The sequence below is a fragment of the Nyctereutes procyonoides genome, unplaced genomic scaffold (genome assembly GCF_905146905.1).
Source record: "Nyctereutes procyonoides isolate TBG_1078 unplaced genomic scaffold, NYPRO_anot_genome, whole genome shotgun sequence".
Taxonomy (NCBI): domain Eukaryota; kingdom Metazoa; phylum Chordata; class Mammalia; order Carnivora; family Canidae; genus Nyctereutes; species Nyctereutes procyonoides.
This window is the reverse complement of record NW_026575030.1, coordinates 19,702,466-19,728,480: the sequence shown is the minus strand read 5'-3', so window position 1 is coordinate 19,728,480 and position 26,015 is coordinate 19,702,466. Positions and strand designations below refer to the sequence as shown.

The following is a 26,015-nucleotide window of genomic DNA, read 5'->3' as shown; positions in this document are numbered from 1 at the left end:
TTTTTGTTTAAAGATCTTATTTATTTATTCATGAGAAACACAGAGAGAGGCAGAGACACAGGCAGAGGGAGAAGCAGGCTGCATGCAGGGAGTCTGATGTGGGACTCAATCCTGGGACCCCAGGGTCACACCCTGAGCCGAAGGCAGACACTCAGCCCCTGAGCCACCAGGCGTCCCAGCAAATAGGGTTAAATTAAAGGTCTGTATGTGGGAAGACAACTTGCTAGCAAGAATGCACTTAGACCCAAGCAAATAAAAATAAATGACAGAGTTTTGAGAAGTCTAGAGGAACCCCATATAGCAGTGTCTTCAATGTTAATAAGTCAAAATAGAATCTCTTTTCATTCTGGCATCTGGGAAAACCACATATCCCACAGACAAGGCAGCAACTTGAGAGAGATCTGCCCGGGGCCCTCAAGTTAGTTTTCTTTTCCCTAACTATGATAGGAAATCCAGGCATTACCAGACATTAAAGGAAAATGTACAGCACAAATACAACCTCCCCCCCCCAAAATATCCAAGTAATTTGGGCACCACCCCCCCAATTTTTAAACATGTCAGATGAGGTCTGGGAAATCTCTCAAAATATAAAACAATATGGCCAAAAAAAATATCAGGAGAAAAAAGCCCCAAGCAAAAAATCCAGGTCTAATATTTACAGAATTTCCAGGGAGAGAATAGTTTGGTTTTGACCTTATATAAAATCAAGCTGTATACATCTACGTAATGAAATACCATACGGCCATTTAAAAAAATAGGTAGACCTACACATGCTAACATAAAACAATCTCCAAGATGGGGAAAAAAACATGCATGTACTATGCCACCATGCATCCACAGGATCATTTCCGGAAAGATACTGAGACTGGTAACTATCTAGGTTTAGAAAGGTACAGAGATTTTGTTTTCGCTAAACCCTTTTGTACTTGTATAAATATCATGAACATACATTTTCAAAACACCGTTTCTTAAAGAATCAATAATAAACCAAGCATGGAGTTCAGAACAAAATATAAATATTAGCTTTCACAACACAAGAGTGTAGACACACGGGGCAGAAGGTAAGAGACAGATGAAGGAAGAACAGGTAGAGGATAGGGACACTGATTAGATGGCCTCACTCATTTTTTTAAACAGGTGACTAGCCACTTCTGGCCCCACCCTCATCCAATGGCTAAGCCAGACACACAGGAAGGATACTCCACAAAGCAGAACCCACATGCTGTTTTCTTCATCTTATCCAAGCCCATAATAATTTTCTTTATGTCACCACTTTTGCTGAAGAGTTCATAGATTTGTTCCTCAGTTGTGTAAAAGGAAAGATTTCCAACATACAATGTACAGCTCTTCTTCAGTAATTTTTCCTGTTCTTCATTGTCACCCTGGAATGTCAAATAGAGAAAAAATTAAGCAACACAATCTAAGAAGAGTCCCAATATTCCCAAGGATGACTAAAAGTATCATTAATTCTGATTTGGGAATCAGCTTCTCTCATCATCCCAATCTACCGCAAATCCTTTACCAAAAAGAAAAAGGTAGTCACATTCTATGAAGCACTTCTGCATGTCCAGATGCATGTCCAGACTGCTTTCAGGAGAAAGCCACTGCTTAAGAGTCATGTTGCGTGTAGGCCCCCTCCCGTGCCATACTGCCATGCAAAGGGCATGCCTTTTCTCCGCACACTCGGTATCCTCAGCACCAGAACCTCCTCTTGTGCTCGAGTTTAACTTCTGAACCTTGAACCAATATACTAAGGACTTTTTTTGAAGTGAAAAATAAATGTATTTTCAGAGATACAGTATCCCTTATAATATTTTCATAGAGGATGTTCACAATAACTGCTTAGATGGTTTAGACGCTCATATATTTTTGCGAATTTAGGAGAAAATGTAGTGATCACTAAAAACTAGAGCTTACATTCTTGACAGGCTTCCTAATTTGGAAGACAAGATGAAGCTAGAGACAGGAATACAAGTGATAATCCCCTGGGGCTCATCATGGGCTAGGTATGGTATTTTACACACGTGCACAGAAACCAGCTGGTAATCCTCAGACCATCACTTCTAGCCTCCGCATTGGGAGGACAGATGCTAACTAAATAGAAGGCCTACCCACTAACATGCTGTCAGGTTAAGGCTCTAACATCAACCATACAGTATATTCCAGTTTGGAAAGTAGCTGAATAGATCCACGCAGGCCCCCAGAGCACTTTCCCAAGAGGCCTCGCTTCTTTATTTACTGCTCTGTATATAATCTTCATTCTTAGAACAAGACTTTGCATTACTCGTCTCTGAAAGCTTTGTAGCACAGGGCTCACATTAACGGATCTCACATGATCATATTCAGCGGCAGAATGGATAGAGAAAACCATCTAAACTCACATCAAAAGGAAAATGATGAAATAAATTATAGTATGTCAATAAATACAAAACTACGCAGCACCAAAAAAAGTGTACATTCACGTGCTAAGGAACATCTCAGATAGCGTAGTAAAAAAGGTACAAAACAACGTGAAAGGTATGCTCCAAGTTATTTTTTTAAAGTATGTATACAGGGGCGCCTGGATGGCTCAGGTTGTGATCTCAGGGTTCTGGGATATGGCCCCATGTCAGGCTCCCTGCTCAGTGGGGAGCCTGCTTCTCCCTCTCCTGCCCCTTCCCCCTGCTGGTGCTTTCTCTCAAATAAATGAATAAATACATAAATATCTTTAAAAGTATGAGTATAAAAGATCTCATACACAAGAAATAGATATGTCTTCCTCTAGGGAGAATCAAGGAGCCACATTCCATGTATGAAATTGCATTTAGAGATCCCTGGGGGGCTCAGCGGTTTAGCTCCTGCCTTCCGCCCAGGGTATGATCTCGGAGTCCTGGGATCACGTCCCACATCGGGCTCCCTGCAGGAAAGCCTGCTTCTCCCTCTGCCTGTGTATCTCTCATGAATAAATAAAATCTTAAAAAAAAAAAAGTGAATGAGGTGGGTCCTAATTTACTGACCTTATTTTACACCTAGGATGAGAGTTAAGCAGCTTGTTCAAGGTCATACAGCTACTCAAGTCGTTACAGCTGGAAGCCCAACTCGGTCTCACCCCACCCCCACCCCCAAGCCAGCCTTATGCCCAATCCCATAGTTCCTTAACAAGTCCACGGGGCAAGAGTCATTCTACATTAAAAACAAGTTTTCACGACTTTGCAATGAGACAACGCATAAAGTAGATTCACCTTATTTATATCACTGCTGCTAATGATTTACTAGAGTTACCAGAAGGCCTCTTCTCTTTCCTTCCACTTTTCCCACACAAGTGAGTAATCCAGACAGACAGCCCATCGCTGAAGACGACTGAGCCCCAGGTGCTTGGGGGCGTCTCACGGGTTCTCGGCGTCCCTCAGGGGGGTGGTTTACTCCCATCTAAATACCGCTACGGGCCTTGGACTGCGCGGGTGAATAACAGAAAGCTGAAACCTTTCGGGTTCACTCTCCTAAGATGCCTGAAACTCAACATGGTCGTGATGTGTAACTTCCTAAAGTGGTGACAACTGCAAAAAGTGATCCAAGTGAAACCCCCGCTGGGCATACGTACGCGTTTGGAAAACGGCGGCCTTGGGGGACGGGGCGCCCTCAAGTCACAATCCGGGGTCTCTTGGGGCCCCTGCTCAGCGGGGAGCCTGCTTCTCGCTCTCCCTCTGCCCTCCCCCGCTTGTGATGTTTCCCAAATAAACAAAATCTTCACAAAAAAGCTACCTTAATAAATTACGTATATATACGTATACTTATTCCTGAGAGACCCAGAGAGAGGCAGAGCCCCAGGCAGAGGGAGAAGCAGGCTCCCTGCGGGGGGGGCCGACGCGGGACTGGATCCGTGACCCCGGGGTCACGCCCCGGGCTGCAGGTGGCGCTAACCGCGGAGCCCCCGGGCGGCCCCATAAATTGTAGGCCTCAGTACAGCGTCCGGGCTCCGCCAGGGCGGCGTCCCCACGTCCTTTCGCCCGCCCCGCCGGCCGCGAACGCCCCGCACAGCCACCGTCCGCGCGCGCCTCCTTTCCCAGCGCGTCTCCCAGGCGCCCTCGCCGCCGCCCACACGCCGCAGGCGCAGGCCGTCCGCGGGGCCACAGCAGCCAGGCCAGGCCGCCGTCCGTCGGGCCGCATCGCCCACCGCGACACGAGCCGCCCCCCCCCCAAGCCCGACGCCCAGTCAGCCGCGGCCCCGCCTCGCGTCCTCAGGCCGAAGAACGGAGAACGAGAGCAGAGAAGCCGCCGCTCGGTCTCCCTCACCCGGAAGTGCTGGTCCCGGTACTGGCTCAGCTCCACGTAGGAGTCGCTGCGCAGCGCCTTCAGAAGGCCGCCGGACATCGTGCGGAGGGCCGCCCGCAGACGCCGCCGCTCCCGGAACGCCGAGGCCGCCGCGGCCGTGGCGGAAGCGGAAGCGCGCGGAGGCGGCAGCGGAAGCGGCGGGAGCGCGGAGGGCGGGCGCGGCCCAATCCCGGAGCAGCAGCGCCGTCACGCGGGGGGCGCGGTCCGGGGGCGTGCGGCGCCGGCCGGAAGCGAGAGCGGCGCGCTGCGGGGTCCGGGCCGCCCCGCCATGGTTCTGCGGCGGCTGCTGGCCGCCCTGCTGCATAGCCCGCGACTGGTGGAGCGCCTGTCGGAGTCGAGGCCCATCCGGCGCGCGGCGCAGCTCACGGCCTTCGCGCTCCTGCGGGCCCAGCTGCGCGGCCAGGACGCGGCCCGGCGCCTCCGAGCCCTGGCGGCCGGGCCCGCGGGCTCCCTCGGCCGCCGCGCCGCCCGCTTCCGAGAAGCCTTCACCCAGGAGCTGCGGCGCGGCCTGCGGGAGCGCCCGGGGTCGCCCCCGCGGAGCCGCAGGGGCCCGGGCGCCCCGCCCTGAGCCGCCCCCGGGGCTCGCGCGAAGGACGCCGCGCACCTGCCCGGCCGCGGCACGTGCGCCCTCCGCGGACAGCGCTGCTCCCCGGCCCCGGCCCGGGCCCCGCCAGGACCGCCCGCGAGGCCTCCGCCCCCCGCCTCCGTGCACCGTCGAGGGCTCCGTCGAGGACACCGTGGAGCCCGCGGACCCGGACGCCCGCCTTCGCTCGGCTCGGGGATCCGGGATCCGGGATCGAGCCCCGCGTCGGGGCCCTGCGTGCAGCCCGCTTCCCCCTGGCCTGCGTCTCTGCCCCTCTCTGTGTCTCATGAGCAGATAAATACAATCTTAAAAAATGAAAGAAAATGACAGCCCGGGTGGCTCAGCGGTTCAGCATCCCCTGCAGCCCAGCGTGTGACCTCGGAAACCCGGGGTCGAGTCCCGCGTCGGGGCCCTGCGTGCAGCCTGCCTCCTCCACCGCCTGCGTCTCTGCCTCTCTCTGTGTGTGTGCCTCATGAACAGGCAAATTAAATCTTAAAAAAATAAAATAAGGACACCCCGGGTTCAGCGGTTCAGCGCCCCCTAAAGCCCAGGGCGTGACCTTGGAGACCCAGGATCAAGTGCCACGTCGGGCTCCCTGCATGGAGCCTGCTCCTCCCTCTGCCTGTGTCTCTCATGCATAAATAAATAAAATCTTAAAAACAAAAAAAACAAAACCTTCCTAACGTTCATTCTTATGCTCTGATACCGCATCAGCCTGCAAGGCCGGAAGCCCCACCGTTTCTAATGACCAAAGTCCGGGTTTGGCATCCTGCCCCCTCCCTGCTCTGACAAAGGCCAGATACTCCTCCCAGACCAGAGGCAACTCTGGATTCTCCTTGGGGGCAGCCAGTGAGGAGCCAGAGGCCCCTGGCCGATCCCGGCCTTCCTGCCGCCCTGGTTTCCATCCCACCCGCTGGTCTCTGGGGCTCAGAGCTGCAGAGTGTCAGCAGTCCCCAGCCTGACTCCCCACCCTCCACATAGGGAAGCACGCTTACCTGTAGGTCTTTTTCCAGACTGGCAGGGGCAAGAAGGGAAGCGGCGCAGGGAGCAATGAAGCTCCTGGACAACCTGGTCGTTTTTTTGTTTTGTTTTTTTTTAAAGATTTTATTTATTCACGGAGAGGCAGAGACACAGGCAGAGGGAGAAGCAGGCTCCATGCAGGGAGCCCGTTGTGGGACTTGATCCCGGGTCTCCAAGGTCACGCCCTGGGCCGCAGGCAGATGCTCAACTACTGAGCCTCCCCCCCTCCCCCCCCGGGCCTCCCTAAACTGGTCATTTTGGTAAGAAAGGAGAGAAAGCAAGAAAAGGGGGCAGTTGTTTATGTCTCGTGGAAGAAGTGTGTATGAACTAAGCTCCCTCCATTTTTGCAGAGGGACTCAGAGCAGAGAGAAGACTGGGTCCTTTGTGCTCCAGCTACAGGTGATGTGCATGCCTCCTGCTTCATTGGAGACGCCTCCGGGGATTGTCATCACGGACTTGCCGTCCCCCACCAGTCACCCTGTTACTAAAGAAATATCAAAGTCTTCCCACTACCCCCAGTGGCAATCTGCCAGCACGCCTGTCAAGCTTTTGAGTTCTACCAGAGAGCAAAGCAGGGGAGCAACTCATCCTGCTGTCTTGCAGGGCAATTCGGATTCACCCCTTGACCCTACATAGACCTACATACTCTATAGACACATTTATTAGAGGTCAGACCATCAACAATCTACATGGACTGCAACACTAACAGTTCCTCCAGAGAATTCTGAGAGTGTGGATCCAACCGGAGGAGGGAAGAGGCAAGAGGCCCCAATGAGTTTGAAACTCTAGAGTCTGGGGTGTCTGCAAGATGGCACTTGGCGGCAGAAAACAGTAAGTGCTTACTGTACGCCAGAGATGATGCTAAGCACTAGGGACAGGAAGACAAATTAGAGCGTTCATAGAAACAAAGTACGAGAGAAATGAATTGACGTGAGTGCTATAGAATTGTTTTAAAGATTTTATTTATTAATTAGAGCACGAGCACGGGTAAGGGCAGAGGGAGAAGGAGCAGCAGACTCCCTGCTGAGCGGAGAGCCTGATGTGGGGCTCGATCCCAGGACCCGGCGATCATGACCAGAGCCAAAGGCAGGCGCTTAACCAACTGAGCCCCCCGGCGCCCTGGGCCAACCCCTGCTGGCTCCTGGGAGCAGCTCTTGGCATCTCCTCCCAACTTGGAGGTCAGTGACGTCATGTTGGCCGCTTGACATCAGCTAGGGCGGGAGCATTTAGGCTGTGGCAATCAGCCAGAGATGGGGGTTTCTGCCCCAGAGAGCGGGGTGCTAACCGTTTACCAACATACTGCTGACTGTCCTGTTGCTCGGGGTTGGAGTTGCCAAGAGGCAGCGAGCTGAGCGCGGCCGCAGCGGCAGGAGCGGCAGGGCTGGCCTTGGAGCCGGGCCCATCTGAGCGGCGGGAGCAGGGCTGTGGTCCCCAGCTCAGGACCGCGGTGCCTGGGGGCCCCTTAATCTCTGGAGCAGGGGCACTTGAGGCTGGGGAGCGCGGGCAGCGTCAGGCGACAGCCCGTCCCATCCGGCGCCGGTGCCCACCGGGGGCAGCGCGGGTTCGGCGGGCTCCCTCTCAGCCCGTGGAGGGAGGCTGGCGACCGGCCATGCGCCCCGAGGGGGGAGCGGGTGTCGGGGCCCAGGCCGCCGCTACACCGCAGTGCCTCCTGCCTCCTCCTGGGCCCGACCCCGGCGGCCCCTGAGCCCGGAGGCCGAGGTCAGCGGCCAGGTGCAGAACCGGCCCGCGCCCGGGCCAGGAGCAGGAGGGCCGGGTGACGGCGCACGGCGACACGGGGGACCAAGCGCTAGCTGCCGGGCCCTCGCCGCTGCTCTTAGGCACTGAGGCTCGGGAGGGGAAGGGCCTTCCTTGCTCCCGGGCCCAGGCCTCGGAGCCTCCTCGCCGCACCTCACGGGCCGCGCCCTCCTGGCCATCCAGGACGCCAGGGGGTTGTCGGGCAGCAAGAGGTAAGGCCTCCTGGGGACTGAGGGAGGTCATTCGGGACCGCCAGTAGCGATCTCCCTCCAAGACAGCTGCTGTTACACCTCGGAACATCACAGCGGCTGGAAAGGGCGGGGCAGGCACGGACTGGCCACCGGGCATGGCCACCGGGCATGGGCCACGGGTTCATCAGGGTTGTGACTGCTCAGATCTTTGGTCTTTAGGGGGAAAGGGTGACAGCTTACCCAGAAGGCAGAGCAGCCAAAGCCTATGCACAGGAGAGGCAGTAGTGGGAATTCTGGAAGGGAAAGGAAAGGAAGAGAGTCAGGGCTGTGTCCCAGCCCAGCTACCCACAGAGGTGGAGTGGTGCCTTCCCCTATGGCTGAATCTTGGCCAATGGCTTTTCTGTCACATTGTCAGGCTTCGCCCCCAGTTCCAAGATGTGAAGGCTGAGATGGTCCCTCCAAGCCCCGCTCAGCAGAGAGGACAGGGCTGGAGGGTCTTCCAGGGTCAGGTGGGGAAACAGGAGTGTCTCACTCTTGAGAGGGAAGTGGCACTTCTCCATGGCAGGCCTGGTGGTGCCAGGGGTCACCACAAAAAGGCGGCAGAGCCACGGCCCACCGGCCACTTGGCAGGCTGGCTGTTTGGTGAGGTTGTTCAGGGCACGGCACAGGACCCAGTCCTCGGTCCCACCCATGTCCACCACCTCCACGGATGAGCCTAGGCCCGGGAGGTGGAGAAGGTGCCGGGGGGGCATGTAGGTGTGCGTGAAGAGCAGTGTGTAGTGGGTGGGCCTGCTTGGGAGTGCAGGTGCATGGACCACCTGCTCCAGGTGCCCTAGGCCAGGCACTAGGCCCCCCTGGTGCAGGCAGCCAAAGAGGAGGGCACCCAGGACATTGAAGAGGACCAGAGTGCCCTTGCAGGGCACAGGTTGGGTCTGTGGACTACAAAGTAGGACCAGGGGGACCAGGAGGGGGATCAGGAACCGGGCCTCCTGGTGGCTAAAGGCAGACAGCAGGGCCAGAGGCGTGAAGTAGAGGAGCAGGAGGCAGGCCCTGGGGCTAGACAGCAGGCCCCAACCCCCCGGAGCCCTCAGGAAGCCCGCCTGTGCAAAGGCCTGGAGGCCGGCTTGCAGCTGCTGCCACGCCGCCTGCAGGGCCCAGGCGTGCAGCATCCCGAAGAGCAGGAAACCATTGACTGCCAGGTGAGTGAGCCGCATGTGTGTGCCATGCCTCGCCAGGTTTTGAGGATCCAGGTTGTAGTACAGGAAGTTGGCAGGTGTAAGAACGAGGGCGCTGGCTCTGGATGGACTGGAGAAGTACCAGCTATCCACGGCCACAAACACGGCTGCCACGAGGGTGGCCCCTGGGAGCAGCACCAGGGCTTCCTTCATCGGCGACTTGAAGCCAGGGCTGGTGGCGCTACAAATGCTCCAGAGGAAGAGCGGGACCAGAGCAAAGGCCAGAAACGTGGGCCGGTTGAAGAAGCCAGCAGCCACGACGCCCCCGAGAAGCCAGCCGCACCACCGCGGGCCCGGGGCAGGCTTCCGGGGTGCGGGGCTCCAAGCCATGCGGGGGGACACCAGGACCAGCATCCCCGCAAAGAACAGTCCCTCGATGGCGTTGGAGAAGGTCCTTGTGTAGAAGACCAGGGTGACGTAGGACCCGGCCAGCAGGACCAGGGCGCGCCAGCGCTCCGCCCCCCAGCGCGGGGCCAGGTGGTACACGGCCAGGTCCAGGCCAAAGGAGAGGCCGGTGAGCAGGAGCCGCGGGCCCACCAGCAGCGCGTAGCCGCTGGCCGCGCCAGGCCCCAGCCCCCAGCGGCCCCAGAGTCGGAGCAGCCAGAAGGCGCAGCCCGAGGTCAGCAGCGGGAGCAGCGGCGAGCGGCAGGAGCTGGCGGCCTGGAACTCCCAGGGCCGCGCCGCCTCCACACCCAGGATGTCCTCTGTGGACGGAGAAGCGCAGTGAGCCAGGCCGCAGCAGCCGCGTCCCCCCGGCCTGCCCAGCGGTCCCTGGGCCCGAGGGCGATGGGTCCTCCTGCTCGGTGAGCTGCGCCTCAGGAGGGACCCAGGGCCCGATGCCGCCGCCCGAGCCCAGCTGGTGGCAGGGAGGACACCCGGGACCCCAACCCCGAGGGCCTGAGCGTGCCGCTGGCTCTGAGAGTGAGGGGCCTGCCCGGGACACCGGTGGCCCCCAGGCCCCCAGCAGCAGGGAAGGCCGGGCTCTGCGGCACCGTCCCCGTGGCCTCCTGATGGGTGCTCGGCACCTCCCAGGCCTCGAGTTCGAGCCTGAGATGTGGCCTGAGTGAGCGCCCGTACCTGCCTTCTGGATTACGGACGTGCTTGGTTAGGCAGCGATGGGACCGAGTGTAGGGAAGCTCAGGCCTTCCAAGGCCAGGAGGGATGGCGCCCAGGAAGTCAGGGGACAGTGTGCCCTGGGCCAGGTGTGGGGAGCGGCAGGGGGAGGCTCCAGTCCTCTCCTTGGGGTGCTAGAGCAGAGGCAGAGTCACAGTCAGGGTCGAAAACCCATCCCTGTGATGGTGGCTGTCGTCCAGGACATGCATGTGAGACCAGGGAAGGGAACGAGCGATGGCGGTTACGATCAGAAGTGGCTGTGGTGTCGTCTGTGGCACGTGGGATGCTTAGAAGGATGCATTCAGGCGGTAGTCATGCAGTGAAAAGCCTGGGGCCGGCCTGTGCCTGCGTGCTGCGGTGTCTCAGAGCTCTGAGGGGCTGGCGGGGGGCAGGGGTGTGCAGGGGGCGGACATCGGGCTCTTTACTCTCCTGTGTATCCCCACGCCCTCTTGGCCATTTTCTCTATGTCAGAAGGTGAAAGGGAGGGACGCCTGGTGGCTCAGTCAGTTAAGCACCCGACTCTTGACTTCGGCTCAGGTCATGATCTCAGGGTCCTGGGATGGAGCCCAGCTCTGGCTCTGCCTTCAGTGGGGAGTCTGCTTGAGATTGGGGCTCCCTCTCCCTCTGCCCCTTCCCCTCAACCCTCTATCTCTGAAATGAATGAATGAATGAATGAATTAAAAAAATAAGGTGAAAGGGAAACAAAATCAAGGTCAAATCAATCTGGCTGCCTTTTTTTTTTACTGGCTCAGGTTAAAAACCTTTCACCTAAAAAAAAAAGGCGGGGGGGATCCCTGGGTGGTTCAGCGGTTTCCTGCCTGCCTTTGGCCCAGGGCGTGATCCTGGAGTCCCGGGATCGGGTTCCGTGTCGGGCTTCCTGCATGGAGCCTGCTTCTCCCTCTGCCTGTGTCTCTGCCTCTCTCTCTCTCTATGTCTATCATAAATAAATAAAAATAAATCTTTAAAAAAAAAAAAACTTTCACCTAAAGAAACAAACCCAGCTGTGAGTCCTATGACAGAGCCAGCTGCGTGTCTCCCCAGTATCCATCGCTTCCTTCCTTCCTTCATTTATTTAGTTGGGCATTTGGTCAGCCATAAAGACTATTTCTCAGCTTCCTTTGCAGCTGGGTGTGTCCACGTAATACATTCTGACCAACCGGATGGAAACGAGCAAAAAGTATATGACATTCAAAATATGCCCTTAAAGGGGCATCTGGCTGGCTCAGTTGGAGGAGCATGTGACTCTTGATCTTGGGGTTGTAAGTTTGAGCCCCGTGCTCTTGAACCATGAGGAGGAAGCCAAGTGCCCACAGCATCTGAAAAGCCTCACAGTCCCTGGCAACCACCCTCAGGCTGTATCCTACACCCTTCGGCAGATAAATTCTAACCAGTGAGCATTCCAGGCCTGGATTCCCTCAGCTCTCAGACGAACCTAGAGAAGACAAATTTCAGTACCTCAGGCCACAGCCATGTGTACATGTCCCCAAGCACTCAGGAGGCCCGACTCTAAAATCTCTTTGCTGAGAAGTACAAAACAGTTTCCACTCTGAACAGCCAGCACTGTTGGTCCAAGCAGCAAAACACCAAAGAGGCTGGCATTTCATTCGTCCCATCCAGAGGGTCAATGTCACAGGTCAGGAAGGAGATGTGAAATCCCCATGGGCGAGTTCTCATTCCGGAGAGGCTCATGGATTTACTGCTCAGCCACACAGGCGTGGTTCCCCCCTCCCCGCTGACTCTCCAAACGGCAACCACCCAGACTTTGCTGCAACTTATCCCAACGGCACACAGGGGCCTTACCTGCCATGACCTCAGGTGACTGGAAGAACTCATCCGGGTGCACATAGCCCGTCTGTGGAAGGAGACACCACACCAGGCGGAGCAGGCCCAGGCTGCCCCACAGCACCCTGAGGGCCATCTTCAGATCCAGCTGTGGCCGAGACCCTGTGCCAGGCGCCTCCAACGGCTTCTCGGTCATCTCAGATGCTGTTCTAGTTCCACAGACCTGCATCTGCTGAGAATAGCATTGCTTAGTTGCTTTTGTTTTTGCTTTTTTAAGATTTTATTTACTTATTCACGAGAAACACAGAGAGAGAAGGAGAGACACAGGCAGAGGAAGAAGCAGGCTCCCTGCAGGGAGCCCAATGCGGGACTCAATCCCAGGACCCTGAGCCAAAGCCAGATGCTCATCTACTGAACCACCCAGGCATCCCGGTTAGTTGTTATAGGTAAATTATAATATGTCCAGTTGTCTATATGAACACAAAATGGGCCCACGAGATAGCAGGAGCATCCCGTGCATATCTCATTTCATCCTTTCTACAGTCTGGGGCAGTGGGTCTTCCTATCTCCATTTTACATATAGGGAAACTGAGGCCTCTGTTGAGTGACCTGGTTACTGCTAACCATATTTGCTAAGTGTCTGAATGTGACATCCGCACATAGGGTTTAGGGTGGCCTCCAAATACGGTTCTCACAGCCCCATCCTGCTCACCAGTTCCTGCCCATGGACAAGCACGGTAGCCTGTCTCTTGCCCTTCTGAGAACTTTGGATCCTCAATGCATTCCACCCATTTCCCTGCAAAAATAAACTACGTTTGACCCCATTGTCGCCAGTCGCTCCCTCCAACCTTCACACAGCCTGAAATTTCCCTTTGGAAGGTCCTGAGAACTGAGTGCTATGGTCGGAACGTTTGTGCCCTACCCCATTCATTGGCTGAAATCCTAATGACCAATGTGATGGAGTCAGAAAGGGGAGGCCTCTGGGAGGGAGTCCTCATGGGTGAAGCCCTCTGAATGGGATTAGTGCTTTTATAAAAGAGACCCCACAGAAGTCCCTCATCCCTTCCACCATGTGAGGATGCAGTGGGAGGAAGAGGGCCCTCACCATGCCAGCACCTTGACTTTAGACTTCTCAGCCTTCAGAACTGTGAGAAATCAATGTCTCTTGTTTATGAGCCCCCCCCCCCAGTCTGTGGTATTTTGTTATAGAAGCCTGAGCACATGAGATACTTTCCCCTGGTGGGGATTCTTACACCCCCAACCTAAGATCTGTAGGAATTGGAGCCTGCTGCCCGACGGACCTCGGTGCCAGACATCAGGACTTCCCTATCATCTCCGGTGAACAGGAACACAGTCCGACTCTCCCCCAAGAGCACAGATGGTGACTGTTTGCTCCTGACTTTGCTATTTTAAAGCCTGATATTAAGATTTTATTTATTTATTCACGAGAGAAATAGAGAGGCAGAGACCGAGGCAGAGGGAGAAGCAGGCTCCATGCAGGAAGCCCGACGTGGGACTCGATCCCGGGACTCCAGGATCATGCCCTGGGCCGAAGGCAGGCGCTAAACCACTGAGCTCCCCTGGGCGGCCCTTAAAACCTGATCTTAACAGCTATTGTCTTCCAGTGGAATAGGTTGTAGCAGAGGGGATGAGAGTGTAAAGCAACAGAATAGGATTCCAGCAGATGCGGACAAGGAGCCTCCTGATACTTAGTAAACACCTCAAGGGACGCCGGGGCGGAAGGGGGGGCCCTCAGCGGATGAGCGCCTGCCTTGGGCTCAGGGGTGACCCCTGGGTCCCGGGATTGAGTCCCATGTCGGGCTCCCTGCATGAAGCCTGCTTCTCCCTCTGCCTGTGCCTCTGCCTCTCTCCCTCTCTCTCACTCTCTCTCTCCCTGTGTCTCTCATGAATAAATAATCTGTAAAACAAAAACAAACAAACAAAAAACTAAACACGTCAAGGAGTTTGAAGATAGCTTTTGCAGTCTCTGCTTGAGCTTTCGGACTGAATTGTACAGATTCTTTTTCCAGAGCCAGTGAATGAATATCCTGACTTTTAGATGGAAGATGAGTTTGGGACGCCCGGGTGGCTCAGCGGTTGAGCGTCTGCCTTGGGCTCAGGGCTTGACCCCGGGGTCCTGGGATCGAGTCCCCCATCAAGTTCCCCGCAGGGAGCCTGCTTCTCCCTCTGCCTGGGTCTCTGCTTCCCTCTCTGTCCCTCATGAATAAATAAATAAAATCTTTAGGAAAAAAATTGAGGTAGGATGAGGTCAAACAAGGACCCATTCCTTCCCAAGCAATGCCTAAAAGAGAACTTCAATCTCCTCCATTTTGACCTTAGTCTGTACCCCATAACTAATTAATTCTTCTTTCCAGCCTATCTCTTAACTCAGGCAAAAGGCCCTGTGGGCAAAGCGTCCCTTAATGGGAATCAAACCTTCCTACCCCTTCAAGCAATAAGGACTGCCCTGAGCCAGCAAGACCCTTAGTGACTGTCCCCGAAACAATGATCGACCTGACTTTCCCTGCCCACCTGCATGTACCCACAGCATCAGTCCAGTGTCTTCCCAGTGCTGGCCTCCGTGAAATAAATTCCTTTCCTGTTTCACCACCACTTGTCTCTCTGTCTTTGGATTCTTTGGATTTTGTCAGCAGTGAGTGGCTGAACCGGTCTGTTGGGAGCCCTGGAGCCAGGGGTGCTTGCACCCCTCAGCCTGGTTACATGCCCTCACTTTAATTTTCCTTCCAGGCTGGAATTCAAAGTGCATTGTAATTTAGCAGTTCACAGGATGAGAGTGTGGGTTTGGTTTTCAGCAATTTCAGCCCTAGAGGAGATAAGGGTCTCTTTGAGGGCACACAGAGGTCATTTTATGAGGACCTTGAGCTGGGGATTTGAAGCCCAGCAAAGGTACCATTTACATGGTCACCCAGAGCCTTGCCTGGGGGCCCTCTAATGCCACAGCACACCATGCACTCCCAGTGCCCCACTTCCCACTTGAAATAGAGTCATTTTTAGTGCCTTCAGATCTAATCCGTCTAGGGAACCAGTTCCATAAAACCCAGAACCCCTATTCAGAAAAACCCATGAGATCCTGTTCCTCTAGAACCATTTGCAGGAACAAAATCTGTATGAGTCAGGGTTCAGCCAGAGGAAGAGAACCAGTAGGAGATATGCACTAAGATTTGTTAAGAATTGGCTTATGCATTTGGGGGGCTGGCTACGCAAATCTGAAACCTAAAGGGCATTTAGGAAGGGCAGGCCACTCTGGGGCAGGATGGGAGGCGGCCTCCACGGAGGGCAGTTTCTAATTCAGGAACACCTTGGTTCATTCTAAAGTCCCTTCAACCGATCCCATCAGGCCTACATAGATTATCTCGAATAACCTCCTGTATTTAAAGTTACCTGATTGTGCACTTTCTACAAAATACCTTCTACATCTACAAAATACCTTCACGGCAACATTCAGCTTAGTGTTTGATCAGCTGGGGATCATCGCTTAGGCAAGTTGACACAAAAAACTGACCAACATGCCCTAAATAATTCAGGGTTTATGGCTGTATTTCAATTTTATTTATGATTTTTTTTAAAGAGATTTTGAGGGGCTCCTGGCTGGCTCAGTTGATAGAGCATGTGACTCTTGATCTCAGGGTTGTGAGTTTGAGCCCTACACTGGGTGTAGAGATTACTTAAGAATAAAATCTTTATTTATTTAAGAATAAAATCTTAAAAAAAATTAAATGTACACTTTAGAAAGATTTATTTGAGGGGATCCCTGGGTGGCTCAGTGGTTTGGAGCCTGCCTTCGGCCCAGGGTGTGATCCTGGGGTCCTGGGATCGAGTCCCATGTCAGGCTCCCTGCATGGAGCCTGCTTCTCCCTCTGCCTGTGTCTCTGCCTCTGTCTCTCTCATGAATAAATAAATAAAATCTTAAAAAAAAAAGATTTATTTGAGAGAGGGAGAGAGAGTAGGGGGAGGGGCAGAGGGAGAGGGAGTCTCAAGCAGACTTCCACGCTGAGTGTGGAGCCCGACTCGGGGCTTGATCTCAAGACCCGAGATCAGGACCTGAGCTTCAACCAAGAGTCGGACACTTAACCGCCTGTGCCACCCAGGCACCCCTCTGTGTTTGAATTTTAGCTCAATGGGATGATTCTTCAGGTAACTTACCCGTGGCTTGTTTCTTTTACTCAAGAGTCTGTTAATGGCTTTCCTGCTGGTCCCGTAGCTGCAGGCCCTCTTCGGTGCTCTGTGGTCGGCACTGGATGACTACACCGCAATCTAGGCGTCCTTCTGTTGTTTATCTGCCAGGGCATCTCCAGGCATCGACAAATCCTTCTTTTCCTGCAAATGCTGCTACAAACATTCTTACACAACAGGTCCCTGAAGTACATTCCTAGAAATGGAATCCCTGGGTCTTGGGTGTGCATCCCTCTAACCTCATTACACAATGTCCAGCTGTTCTGCAAAGGTCCTGCCAGCCAGCAGATGGCTCAGTGCCCACGGCTCCATACGCTCGTTTATGCTTGGGACGCTCTACCATTTTGATTTTGTGAATCTTGTGGGTTTTTTTACATGTGTTTCTCTGATCACTGATGTAGCCGAACACCTTTGCAGATGTTGGTGGAACAGTTTTGTTTCTTCTGTGGAATTTCTTCTGATCATTTTTTCTTACTCTGTGTAGGAATTCTTTCTATATTCCTACATGGAAAATTCCTTTTCCAACTTGTGGTTTGCATTCTCAACTCATTTCTATTCCTATAATGTTGGTTTCTTATGCTTTCTTTTTGTTTCCTGATCCTTTCCACCAGCATTTTGTCAATTTTATGAATCTTTATTGAAAAATTGACTTCTGGCTTTGTTCATCTTTTTTCTGTTTCATCCCCTTTTAATTAATTTTTCTTATTTTTATTTTTTTCCTTCTGTTTACTTTCTTGGAAAAATTATTTTGCTGTTTTATTTGAAACTTTTTCTTTTTTTTTTCAAAGATTTTATTCATCTATTAATGAGAGACATAGAGAGAGAGAGAGACAGAGACACAGGCAGAGGGAGAAGCAGGCTCCATGCAGGGAGCCCGACATGGGACCTGATCCTGGGACTCCAGAATCATGCCCTGGGCTGAAGGCAGGCACCAACCTGCTGAGCCACCCAGGGATTCCCTCAAACTTTTTCATATGGACACTTAGTTCATTAATTTTGAGCCTTTATTTTTGAGTTCATTAATTTTTGAGCCCATTTTCTATGAGAAATATTTAAGGTTATACATTTTTATTTTTTTAAATTTTCATTTTTAAAATTTATTTTTAAAAAAAGATCTTTTAAAATTTATTCATGAGAGACACAGAGAGAGACAGAGACACAGGCAGAGGGAGAAGCAGGCCCCACACAGGGAGCCCGACATGGGACTCAATCCCGGGTCTCCAGGATCACGCCCTGGGCCGACGGCAGAGCTAAACTGCTGAGCCGCCCGGGCTGCCCTACATTTTTCTTTAAACACTGTATTAACTGCATCCCACAAGTTATGCTATATAATATTTTCATCACCTTTGGTTATAAATGTTTTCTAATTCTGAGACAGAGCAGGGACTGGGTTGGGGTTCCCTCAATCCTGACCAGGAAATCCAGTGTTCCTTGTGAGCTGAAACCGTATGCCTCTTGAGTAGCAGCATATCTTGCAGGAACGCAGAAGCAGGATGCTCACCAAAGGAAGGACTCAAACTAGTCTGTGCCAGGGTGGACCCCAGCGCTGGCCTATCACTCACCTTTCCCCTCATTATAATACTAAAACCACTCCTAGGGGCACAGATTTAACATACAAATGAGACATGCAACACATAAGGAAGCATGTCCTGCCCATCACGTCTGCACACATGACTTTCTGCATATCTCTCCCCCCTGCATATTCAGACGTCACTCCTTTCCAGCCACAATCTCTTTAACAACCTTCCCTGGGAGGCACCTGGGTGCCTTGGTCAGTTAAATGTCTGCCTTCAGCTTAGGTCATGATTCCAGGGTCCCGGAATCAAGTCCTAGAGCAGGCTCGTGTGCTCTCTCTCTCTCTCTCAAAATAAATAAATAAAATATTTTTAAAAATAAAAAAAAAATAAGTAAAGACTTTCCCTGGTTTTGTTTGGAGAGCTAGCATAAAGAATACTTTCCTTCATGCTGTCTCCCTGGTGCTGGAGCAAGAGCCCCCTTGACTGGAACTTACCTTTGGCCTCTAGTAAATTTGTATTGCTTGAAGAGCCCAAGGACCCTGGTTGGAAAAATTCCATTCTAATTTCTTCTTTGACTAATGCTTTATGGTTGAAGAATTTAATTTTTTGGATCCAGACTTTATTTAAACATTTTTAAATTTTTAAATTTTTATTTATTTATCTGACAGAGAGCACACACAAGCAGGAGGAGCAGGAGAGGGAGAAGCTGACTCCCCACTGAGCAGGGAGCCCAATGTAGGGCTCAACCCCAGGACCCAAAGATCGCAAGCTGAGCCAAAGGCAGACACATAACTAAGCCACCCAGGAGCCCCCTTTTTTCTGTTTTAGACACACAGGTCTCTAATAGCCAAAATGGGCAGAGAAAATGAGCTCCTGCTCTGTCCGCCACAGTTCCCATCCTGCCAGCCTTTCCCTCCTTTCCAACATAGAAATTCACAGCAGCTGCTTTACAACTACAGCTGTGATGCATTATGTATTTCATTTTTTAAAAGATTTTATTTATTTATTCATGAGAGACACATAGAGAGAGAGGCAGAGACACAGGCAGAGGGAGAAGCAGGCTCCATGCAGGGAGCCCAACGTGGGACTCGATCTCGGGACCCCAGGATCAGGCCCTGGGCCGAAGGCTGCGCCAAACCGCCGAGCCACCCGGGCTGCCCACATTACATATTTCATATTGTGTGCGTGTCCCTTCCCAACATCTCCGTGCTTAAAAACAAAAGTGGCCAGAGGGACACCCTTCCCAACAGCATCAGTTCCTGTGCCACCCTGGGATAAGTTAGATCTTCCGTCACGAGTTACTTAGGGAAGGAGGCGGGATGGCCAGCGCTGGAGTAACCGTCTGCATTGCTGCACTCTGGTATCAAAGTGAGGACAGAAGAAACGGGACAGCGTGGAGGGCACAGCTGCAAGTCGGGGGGCTCCGTGGGACACTGGGGAGAATTATCCCCCCCAGGTGTAGATAGATCAACGTGCCAAAGTTGAAAAAAAATCCAAATAATGAGAAGTTCAAATGCTGTTGAATTTTCAGACTTGTCCCACCAAGACATGTCATAGAGCAGTAACAATCTAGCTCTTTCCAGGAAGTGAAGGTAGAGGCCCCAGCCTGCCTCCTGGGAACCCTAGGTCAGAATTACAAAGTATCGGCCACTGTGGTAGCTGCTGCTACTCCACTTGCGACTTCTCAGGCTCCAGGACAACAGGGAGACCTGGGATCGCGCAGGAAGTGGTCCCAACCCACAAGGCTGCCCTAGAAAATCTGTACAATTGTTGGGCCACGATGACAGATTAAAAGTGGCTCCAGCTGTAGACGGGCCCCTCACTGAGAACATCTGTAGGTCCCCACAGTCTCTCTGATGGCCTCATCCAGCTCCTTGTCATCTTCCTTCTCTCGCTCCTTCTCAGTCTTCTTGGCGTCGCCTTTCCATAGCAGCTCCTCTGGGGCCGGGGCACCCCAGGGCTGCCAGCAGGGGCCACTACCATAATATTTAATACGCTATGTTCTGTGGTTTCATTATGTTAGCATTCTGGGTGGCATTTCTTTTTAGCCCATTTGGAAACTTTTTTGGCTTCCTGACTACGTGGACAACGGTCTTTTTCCAACTATAGAAAACAATCTTCCATCATTTTTTTCCAAATTTTATCTCTTCTCTCTTTTTTAAAGGTTTTATTCATTTATCCACGAGAGACAGAGAGAGAGAGAGAGAGAAAGAGAGAGAGAAGCAGAGACACAGGCAGAGGGAGAAGCGGGCTCCTGTGGGGAGGCCAATGCGGGACTCTATCCTGGGTCTCCAGGATCACAACCTGAGCCAAAGGTAGATGCTCAACCACTGAGCCCCCCACAGGCATCCCAAAATCTTTTTGTTCTTTTTTAAACCTTTCTATTGAATTTTACATTTCAATTTTATGTTTTTCTTTCCTATGAGTTGTTCGATTTTTTCCACAGTTGTTGCTCTTGTGTCATATTCTCAAGCCCCTTTCATTATAGTACATTAAGCACACTTATTTGGTATCGGAGATCTGGTCATTCCAACATCTAAAGTGTTTTTAGGTTTGAATCTGCTGTCTTGCTTCTGCTGGTTCTCACTCATGGTGCCTTGTTTACTTCTATATTTACCAAATTATTTTATGTATTCCTTGGACATAACCTGTGGGAATGATTTGAGGCCAGTGATGAAGGCAACTTTCTGAATTCCACTGACAGGGATTCACACTTGCTTCTGTCAGGGGCCTGGGGGCATCAAAAGTCTGGGGCCAGTTTTGATCATATTATTGGCTGCAGGTTTTTGGGTTTTCGTTTTTTGTTTTTAGGGGAGGTGGTGCCTCGCCATGTGAATTCAGGCTGAAAATCTCTACGAGGGCAGGCCCGTGGTTATACATTCTCAGGGGAGATTCCCTCACCAGCACCCAGATTCCATCAGCTTCAGGATTCCTTGCAGTCCTCTGGGGATGGAAGAGTTTATTTCTAGGTCACTCACCTTTTTGGTTGCTCCTTTTTTAAACAGTTTTATTGAGACATAATTAACAAAGAACTCATTCATTTACAGTATTCAATTCGGGGCTGCCTGGGTGGCTCGGTCAGTTAAGCCTTTGACTCAGGTCATGATCTTAGGGTCATGGGATCGTGCCCCGCATCTGCTCAGCACAGAGTCTGCTTGTCTCTCTCCTCTCTCTCAAATAAATAAAATCTTAAAAAGAAAAGTGTTGGGATCCCTGGGTGGCGCAGCGGTTTGGCGCCTGCCTTTGGCCCAGGGCGCGATCCTGGAGACCCGGGATCGAATCCCACATCGGGCTCCCTGCGTGGAGCCTGCTTCTCCCTCTGCCTGTGTCTCTGCCCCTCTCTCTCTCTCTGTGACTATCCTAAGTAAATAAAAATTAAAAAAAAAAAGAAAAGTGTTCAATAGTTTTTAATATATTTGCAGATATATGTAACCATCACCCCTGTCAATACTAGATCATTTTGATCCCCTCAAGAACGAAACACATACCCCTTACTTCATCATCTCCCATCCTCCTGCCACCATTGCAGCACTAAGCAACCACCAATCTTTCTCTGTGTAGATTTTTCTGTTGTGGACTTTCATATGAATAGAATCATCCAGCACGAGGCCTTTTGTAGTTAGCTTATCTTGCTTAAAATAATGTTTTCTGGGGCACCTGGGTGGCTCAGTGGGTTGAGCGCCTGCCTTCGGCTCCGGGCATGACCTTGGAGTCCCGGGATCGAATCCTGCATCAGGCTCCCTGCATGGAGCCTGCTTCTCCCCCTGCCTATGTCTCTGCCTCTCTCTGTGTCTCTCATGAATAAAATAAATAAAATCTTAAAAAAAACAATGTTTTCAAAGTTCATTCATGTTATAGACTGTATCAGTTCTTATTAGTTATTATGGCCAAATACAAGTCCATTGCATGGATGTACCACATTTTGTGTATCCATTCATCTGCTGATGAACATTCGAGATGTTTCCACCTTTTGGCTATTTCGCATAGTGCTACCACAAACATTTGTGTCTAAGTTTCTGTGGGACATAATTTTTTCATTTTTCCTGGGCGTAGACCTAGGAGTAGAATTGCTGGGTCATATCATAACTCTACATTTAATTGTTTGAGGAACGGCAAGATTGTTTTCCAAGTAGCTGTTCCTTTTTACGATCCTACTAGCAGTGTATAAGGGTTCTGAATTCTCCACATCCTCGCCGACCTTTGATGTTATCTGGCTTTTTGATTCTAGTCATCCTAGTGAGTGTGAAGTGGTATCTTATTGTGGCTTTGATTTTCACAGGCATCTTTTTTCTTTTTTTAATCAAAGAAATCTTTTCCAGAAGTCCCTCAATAGACTTTCCATCAAGTCCTGTTGGCCAGAAAGGGATCAAATACGCCTTCATACACCCGCAGTCACTGGCAAGGGCACTGGGATTATCGGTGGCCACTGACCTCCTGGTTTGGGGCTGGGGCTGCGGGCTGCCTCCTATGAGATGCACAGAATCCAGAGGGTGTTTACCCCTAACAACATGAGGTTCTGCTAGGAAGGAGGAAGTAAGACAGGGTGAGCTGTGTGGCTCCTGCTTGTGGCTTCCATGACACCAGCTTCTGGTGGCTTCCTCCCTTCTTCTCTAACCATTTACTTTTAGGTTCCTCTTCCTCTGCCTACTTCTGAAATGTCGGTGCTCCTGGTCTTCAATTTTCACCCTGCTCAGCATCTACACTCTTCCTGGGTCATCTCATTTATTCTCATGGATTCAGTTTCCATTTGATGACTTTCTGACATTGCTTTTTCTCTGAGCTGCAGATTTACTGATAATAGATAATAACAACAATAATAGGGTTGCCATTTTTAGACACTTATTGTGTTCCAGACACTGTACATTGTCTCATTTTATAACAACCCTAAAATTCTATTCCTATTCCTATTTGGTTTTTTTTTAATTTTTATTTATTTATGATAGTCACAGAGAGAGAGAAAGAGAGGCAGAGACATAGGCAGAGGGAGAAGCAGGCTCCATGCACCAGGAGCCCGACGTGGGATTCGATCCCGGGTCTCCAGGATCGCGCCCTGGGCCAAAGGCAGGCGCCAAACCGCTGCGCCACCCAGGGATCCCTCCTATTCCTATTTGATAGATGAACTAACAGGTTTAGAGGTCAAGCTTTTTTTTTTTTTTTTTGAGGTCAAGCTTTTTGCCCAAGGTGATAGAACTAGTAGGTTGATGAATGTAGGAGTCAGACCCAGTCTGTTTGACTCCAGAGCCCTGAGCCACTGTCTGTGGGGGCTTTTGCACCCACCTCAAATGCAGGGCAGCCAAACAGAACTCCTCACTTTCCCATGAACCATCCCTGCCCCCCACATCCCCTGCAGCAGTGGGCGAATGACGGTTTGTCTGATTATTCGGTCCAGAAATCCAGGAGTCATCTTCCTTCTTTACCCCTTCACTAAATGATACTAACTTTGCTTTCTAATCATTTTTTTTCTTTCTTTCCCTTTTTTTTTTTTTAAGTAATCTCTACACCCAAGGTGGGGCTTGAACTCACTAAATCCATGAGCCCACAATGAAGAGTTGCATGCTGAGCCAAAGGAGCCAGTCAGGCACCCCTCTGAGCATTTCTTAAATCCACCTCTTGTGCTTGGTCCTCTCCTGTCCCAAGCTGGGTCCGTTGTGACTGGGGTATATGCTACCTGAGATTCCTCAGCCCCAGGGGTGGCTGTGCAGGGACCGCAGGTGGCTGGAACCCCAGGATTGGTTGCCTTTAGCTGCAAACAGCCTCTTCCCATTTTACCCCCGCGTGTCATACAGAAAGGAATCATTTTCTGTGAATGCATAATAAGGAAAATATGGAGACAAGATCTAGAGTAGATGGCACCCAGCTGTCCTTTCCCTGCCCTAACTGCATCCGCCCTCCTGCTTCAGCCAGAGCCCAGCATTCATTTCTCTCCCGGGCAGGGTGGGGGGGTGTCAGCCCCTCCCCCACCCTGAGGACCACGACCACCCTGAGGCCCGCCGGTCCTCACCCGCCCCACCCTCACCTCAGTGCCTGTAGAACTTGGCCTGCAGACACATTACTCTTTTCTCACCCTCTTCTCACCGCAGCGTCTTTGCTCATGCTGCTTCCTTTGCTGGATACCTTGTCACATAAGGGTTGAAACCCTCTTTGGCGCCGCCATAGGCCGCTTCAAATCCTTGCTGTCACTTGCTCGTGGCAAAAGAGTACTGGATCTGTAAGGTGAAGTTAGGTGTTGTGAAGACAACGTGAAAAACAAACCTAACGGTTTCTCTCGTTACTTATTGTGCTTCAGCCGCTGAGATCCCCTAGAAGTCCTCAGCAGTCTCACTGCTACAGAACCCTGGGCTTTGCGCGCACCCACCCCTGAAAGCTTCTCAGCCTGGTCGGGTTGAGATCCGCACCCCCACCCCAACTCTGTCTGGGATCCGTTCCTATCTATCTCAGCCCCTCTAGGTCACCTGTTGGGGCTACTCTGAGTCCAGGGTCAACGACAGAGTCGGAGGTTCCCCAGAGGAGGTGACAACCTAACAGGGCATTGGACTTCACAGGAGGTTCTCAAGAAGGACCCAAGGGCGGGCCGGCGCAGGGCTGGACCTGCAGTCCAGGTGTGCGAGGAGGAGGGGCCACCTGCGGGGGGTGGCAACTACTCACCTAAGCCCAATTGGGATGGGGGCGGCTCCTGCGTGCTCAGGAGGGAGCACACCGGGCCACCTGCGTGGAGGCCCAGCCCCACAGCCACGGCTGGGCAGCCCGCCCCAGGGTGGGGATGGGGGATGGGTAGAGGGGGGATGGGGGTGGGGGATGGGGTGATGGGTAGATGGGGGTGGGGGGATGGGGGATGGGATAGATGGAGGGATGGGTAGATGGGTGATGGGGAGATGGGAGGATGGGGAGATGGCGGAGATGGGAGGATGGGTAGATGGGGGATGGGGTGGATGGGGGATGGGGTAGATGGGGGATGGGGTAGATGGAAGGATGAGTAGATGGGTGATGGGGAGATGGGAGGATGGGGAGATGGGGAGATGGGGGATGCGGGAAATGGGGGAGATGGGGGTGGTGTGGGCTGGCGTCTCCAGGGGGGCAGGCGGGGTGGGCCTGGGGTCACGGCCGGGGCGTCTCGTGCGGGGGCTTCCTCCAAGGAATGTCTGTCCGTTCAAACTTGAACTCCGTCCTGACGGGGAGGGAGGCGGCCCAGGTTGGCCCTTCTGCGCCTCCGCCTCCGCCTCCGGGGATGGAGCAGGTGCCGAGGGCGCAGGGCGGGGGCTGCTGGAGCGGAGCCGGGCAGGGGCAGGGGCAGGGGCAGGGGCAGGGCAGGGGCAGGGCAGGGGCCGGAGGCATCTCCGCGTAGGACGCGCGCGGGGCGCTCTCCTTTCGGGGCCACGTCTCGCCCCGAACCCGGCCCCGGCCCGGGGGCTCCCCTGAGCGCACCTGCCGCGGCGGCTGCGCTTCCCCTCCTTCCGCCCGCGGCCGCCTGCAGTCCCGCCCCGCGGTCGGCGTCCGCCCCGCCCTCCCGCACCCGCAGCCTCGACCCCGCCCCCTCCCCCCGGGGAAGCAGCGGCCCCAGCGAGCACTGTGCGCGGAGTCCACCGCCCGCCGCGCCCCCCCGGACGCCCTGCTCCGCACTGGGGCCGGGGCCGGGGCCGGGGCCGGGGCCGGGGCCGCGGCATTTGATTCCCGTCGTACAGGAGCGGAGCGGGCCCCGCCGAGGCCCAGGCGTGCAGGCGGCCCCGCGGGAGGCCCGGGCCTGCATCCCGGCGCCCAGCCCCCCCGCCCAGCCTCTCCCCTCCGGGGGTCGCGGCGGGCAGAGCGGGCCTGGGCCCCGCCGCCTCGGCAGCCCGCGCCCCCCGCGCCCCCCGCGCCCCCCGCGTCCCCCGCCAGGCCCTCCGAGCCGCCCGGACCCACTCACCGGCGGCGGCCTCGGGCTGCACCTGCGGCACCGACGGCGTCGCCCCCGCGAGGCCCGCACTTGGGGTGCGCCCGGCCGGCAGACCCGGGGGGCAGGGGTGCGGCGGGCCCTCCGCGCAGCCGCTCTGGGGGCCGGGACTCGGCTCCCCGCAGGGCGCCGGGCGGGGCGGGGCGCGCCCTGGGTCCCCGCGGGGGCTGCGGCGGCGGGGAGGGTGGCGGCGGGGGCCCCCGGGCCTTGGCACGGCAGCCCCGCCCGGCGCCGCGCTGCGCGGAGGTCGCTCCAGGCCGGCCCGCTGCGTCCTTCACAGCGAGCCCTTGGGTCCCTGCGGGCGGGGAGCGCCTGAGCCCGAGGCCGGCTCGCAGGAAGGGGCGCCGCCGCGTCTCTCCGCGGGCCCTGCCGCAGCAGCCAGCCGAG

At 53.7% G+C, this 26,015-nt stretch overlaps 3 protein-coding genes across 10 annotated transcripts in view; 1 reads left to right on the top strand and 2 right to left on the bottom strand.

Moving 5' to 3' along the window:
• Positions 1-4,430, bottom strand: part of NCBP2 (nuclear cap binding protein subunit 2) — a 29,024-nt gene extending 24,594 nt beyond the window's left edge. For all 3 annotated transcript variants that reach the window (XM_055316349.1, XM_055316348.1, XM_055316347.1), the window contains exons 1-2: positions 4,273-4,430; positions 1,201-1,382 (exon numbers count right to left, since the gene is read on the bottom strand). In XM_055316349.1, coding sequence (XP_055172324.1) covers positions 1,201-1,382; positions 4,273-4,350 — 260 coding nt within the window. In that variant the 5' untranslated portion in view covers positions 4,351-4,430. The remainder of the gene's footprint in view (positions 1-1,200; positions 1,383-4,272) is intronic.
• A 106-nt stretch (positions 4,431-4,536) lies between these two features.
• NCBP2AS2 (NCBP2 antisense 2 (head to head)) lies at positions 4,537-6,003 on the top strand. Its single transcript, XM_055316351.1, has one exon. The coding sequence runs from the start codon at positions 4,580-4,582 to the stop codon at positions 4,877-4,879; it is 300 nt and encodes a 99-aa protein (XP_055172326.1). The 5' UTR covers positions 4,537-4,579; the 3' UTR covers positions 4,880-6,003.
• Positions 6,004-8,222: 2,219 nt separating this feature from the next.
• PIGZ (phosphatidylinositol glycan anchor biosynthesis class Z) lies at positions 8,223-25,699 on the bottom strand. 6 transcript variants are annotated; one of them, XM_055316401.1, is made up of 4 exons: positions 25,602-25,699; positions 23,777-23,907; positions 12,009-12,219; positions 8,223-9,799 (listed from the first exon to the last, which is right to left on the bottom strand). In XM_055316401.1, the coding sequence occupies exons 2-4, from the start codon at positions 23,792-23,794 to the stop codon at positions 8,232-8,234; spliced, it is 1,797 nt and encodes a 598-aa protein (XP_055172376.1). In that variant the 5' UTR covers positions 23,795-23,907; positions 25,602-25,699; the 3' UTR covers positions 8,223-8,231. The 6 variants fall into 6 exon arrangements, 5 of the variants coding, with proteins under 5 accessions (XP_055172376.1, XP_055172380.1, XP_055172375.1 ...); XM_055316405.1 differs by lacking the exon at positions 25,602-25,699 and adding an exon at positions 24,347-24,467 and having other exon boundaries at positions 23,718-23,907; XM_055316400.1 differs by lacking the exon at positions 25,602-25,699 and adding an exon at positions 24,347-24,467.
• Between the last annotated feature and the right edge of the window lie 316 nt (positions 25,700-26,015).

Bases quoted from the DNA above. Each gene is read 5' to 3' on its own strand.
- NCBP2AS2 (XM_055316351.1), top strand. From the start codon at position 4,580: ATGGTTCTGCGGCGGCTGCTGGCCGCCCTGCTGCATAGCCCGCGACTG.
- PIGZ (XM_055316401.1), bottom strand. The intron at 9,800-12,008 runs GTAAGGCCCCTG...CTCCGTCCACAG, and splicing joins GTCACCTGAGGTCATGGCAG to AGGACATCCTGGGTGTGGAG.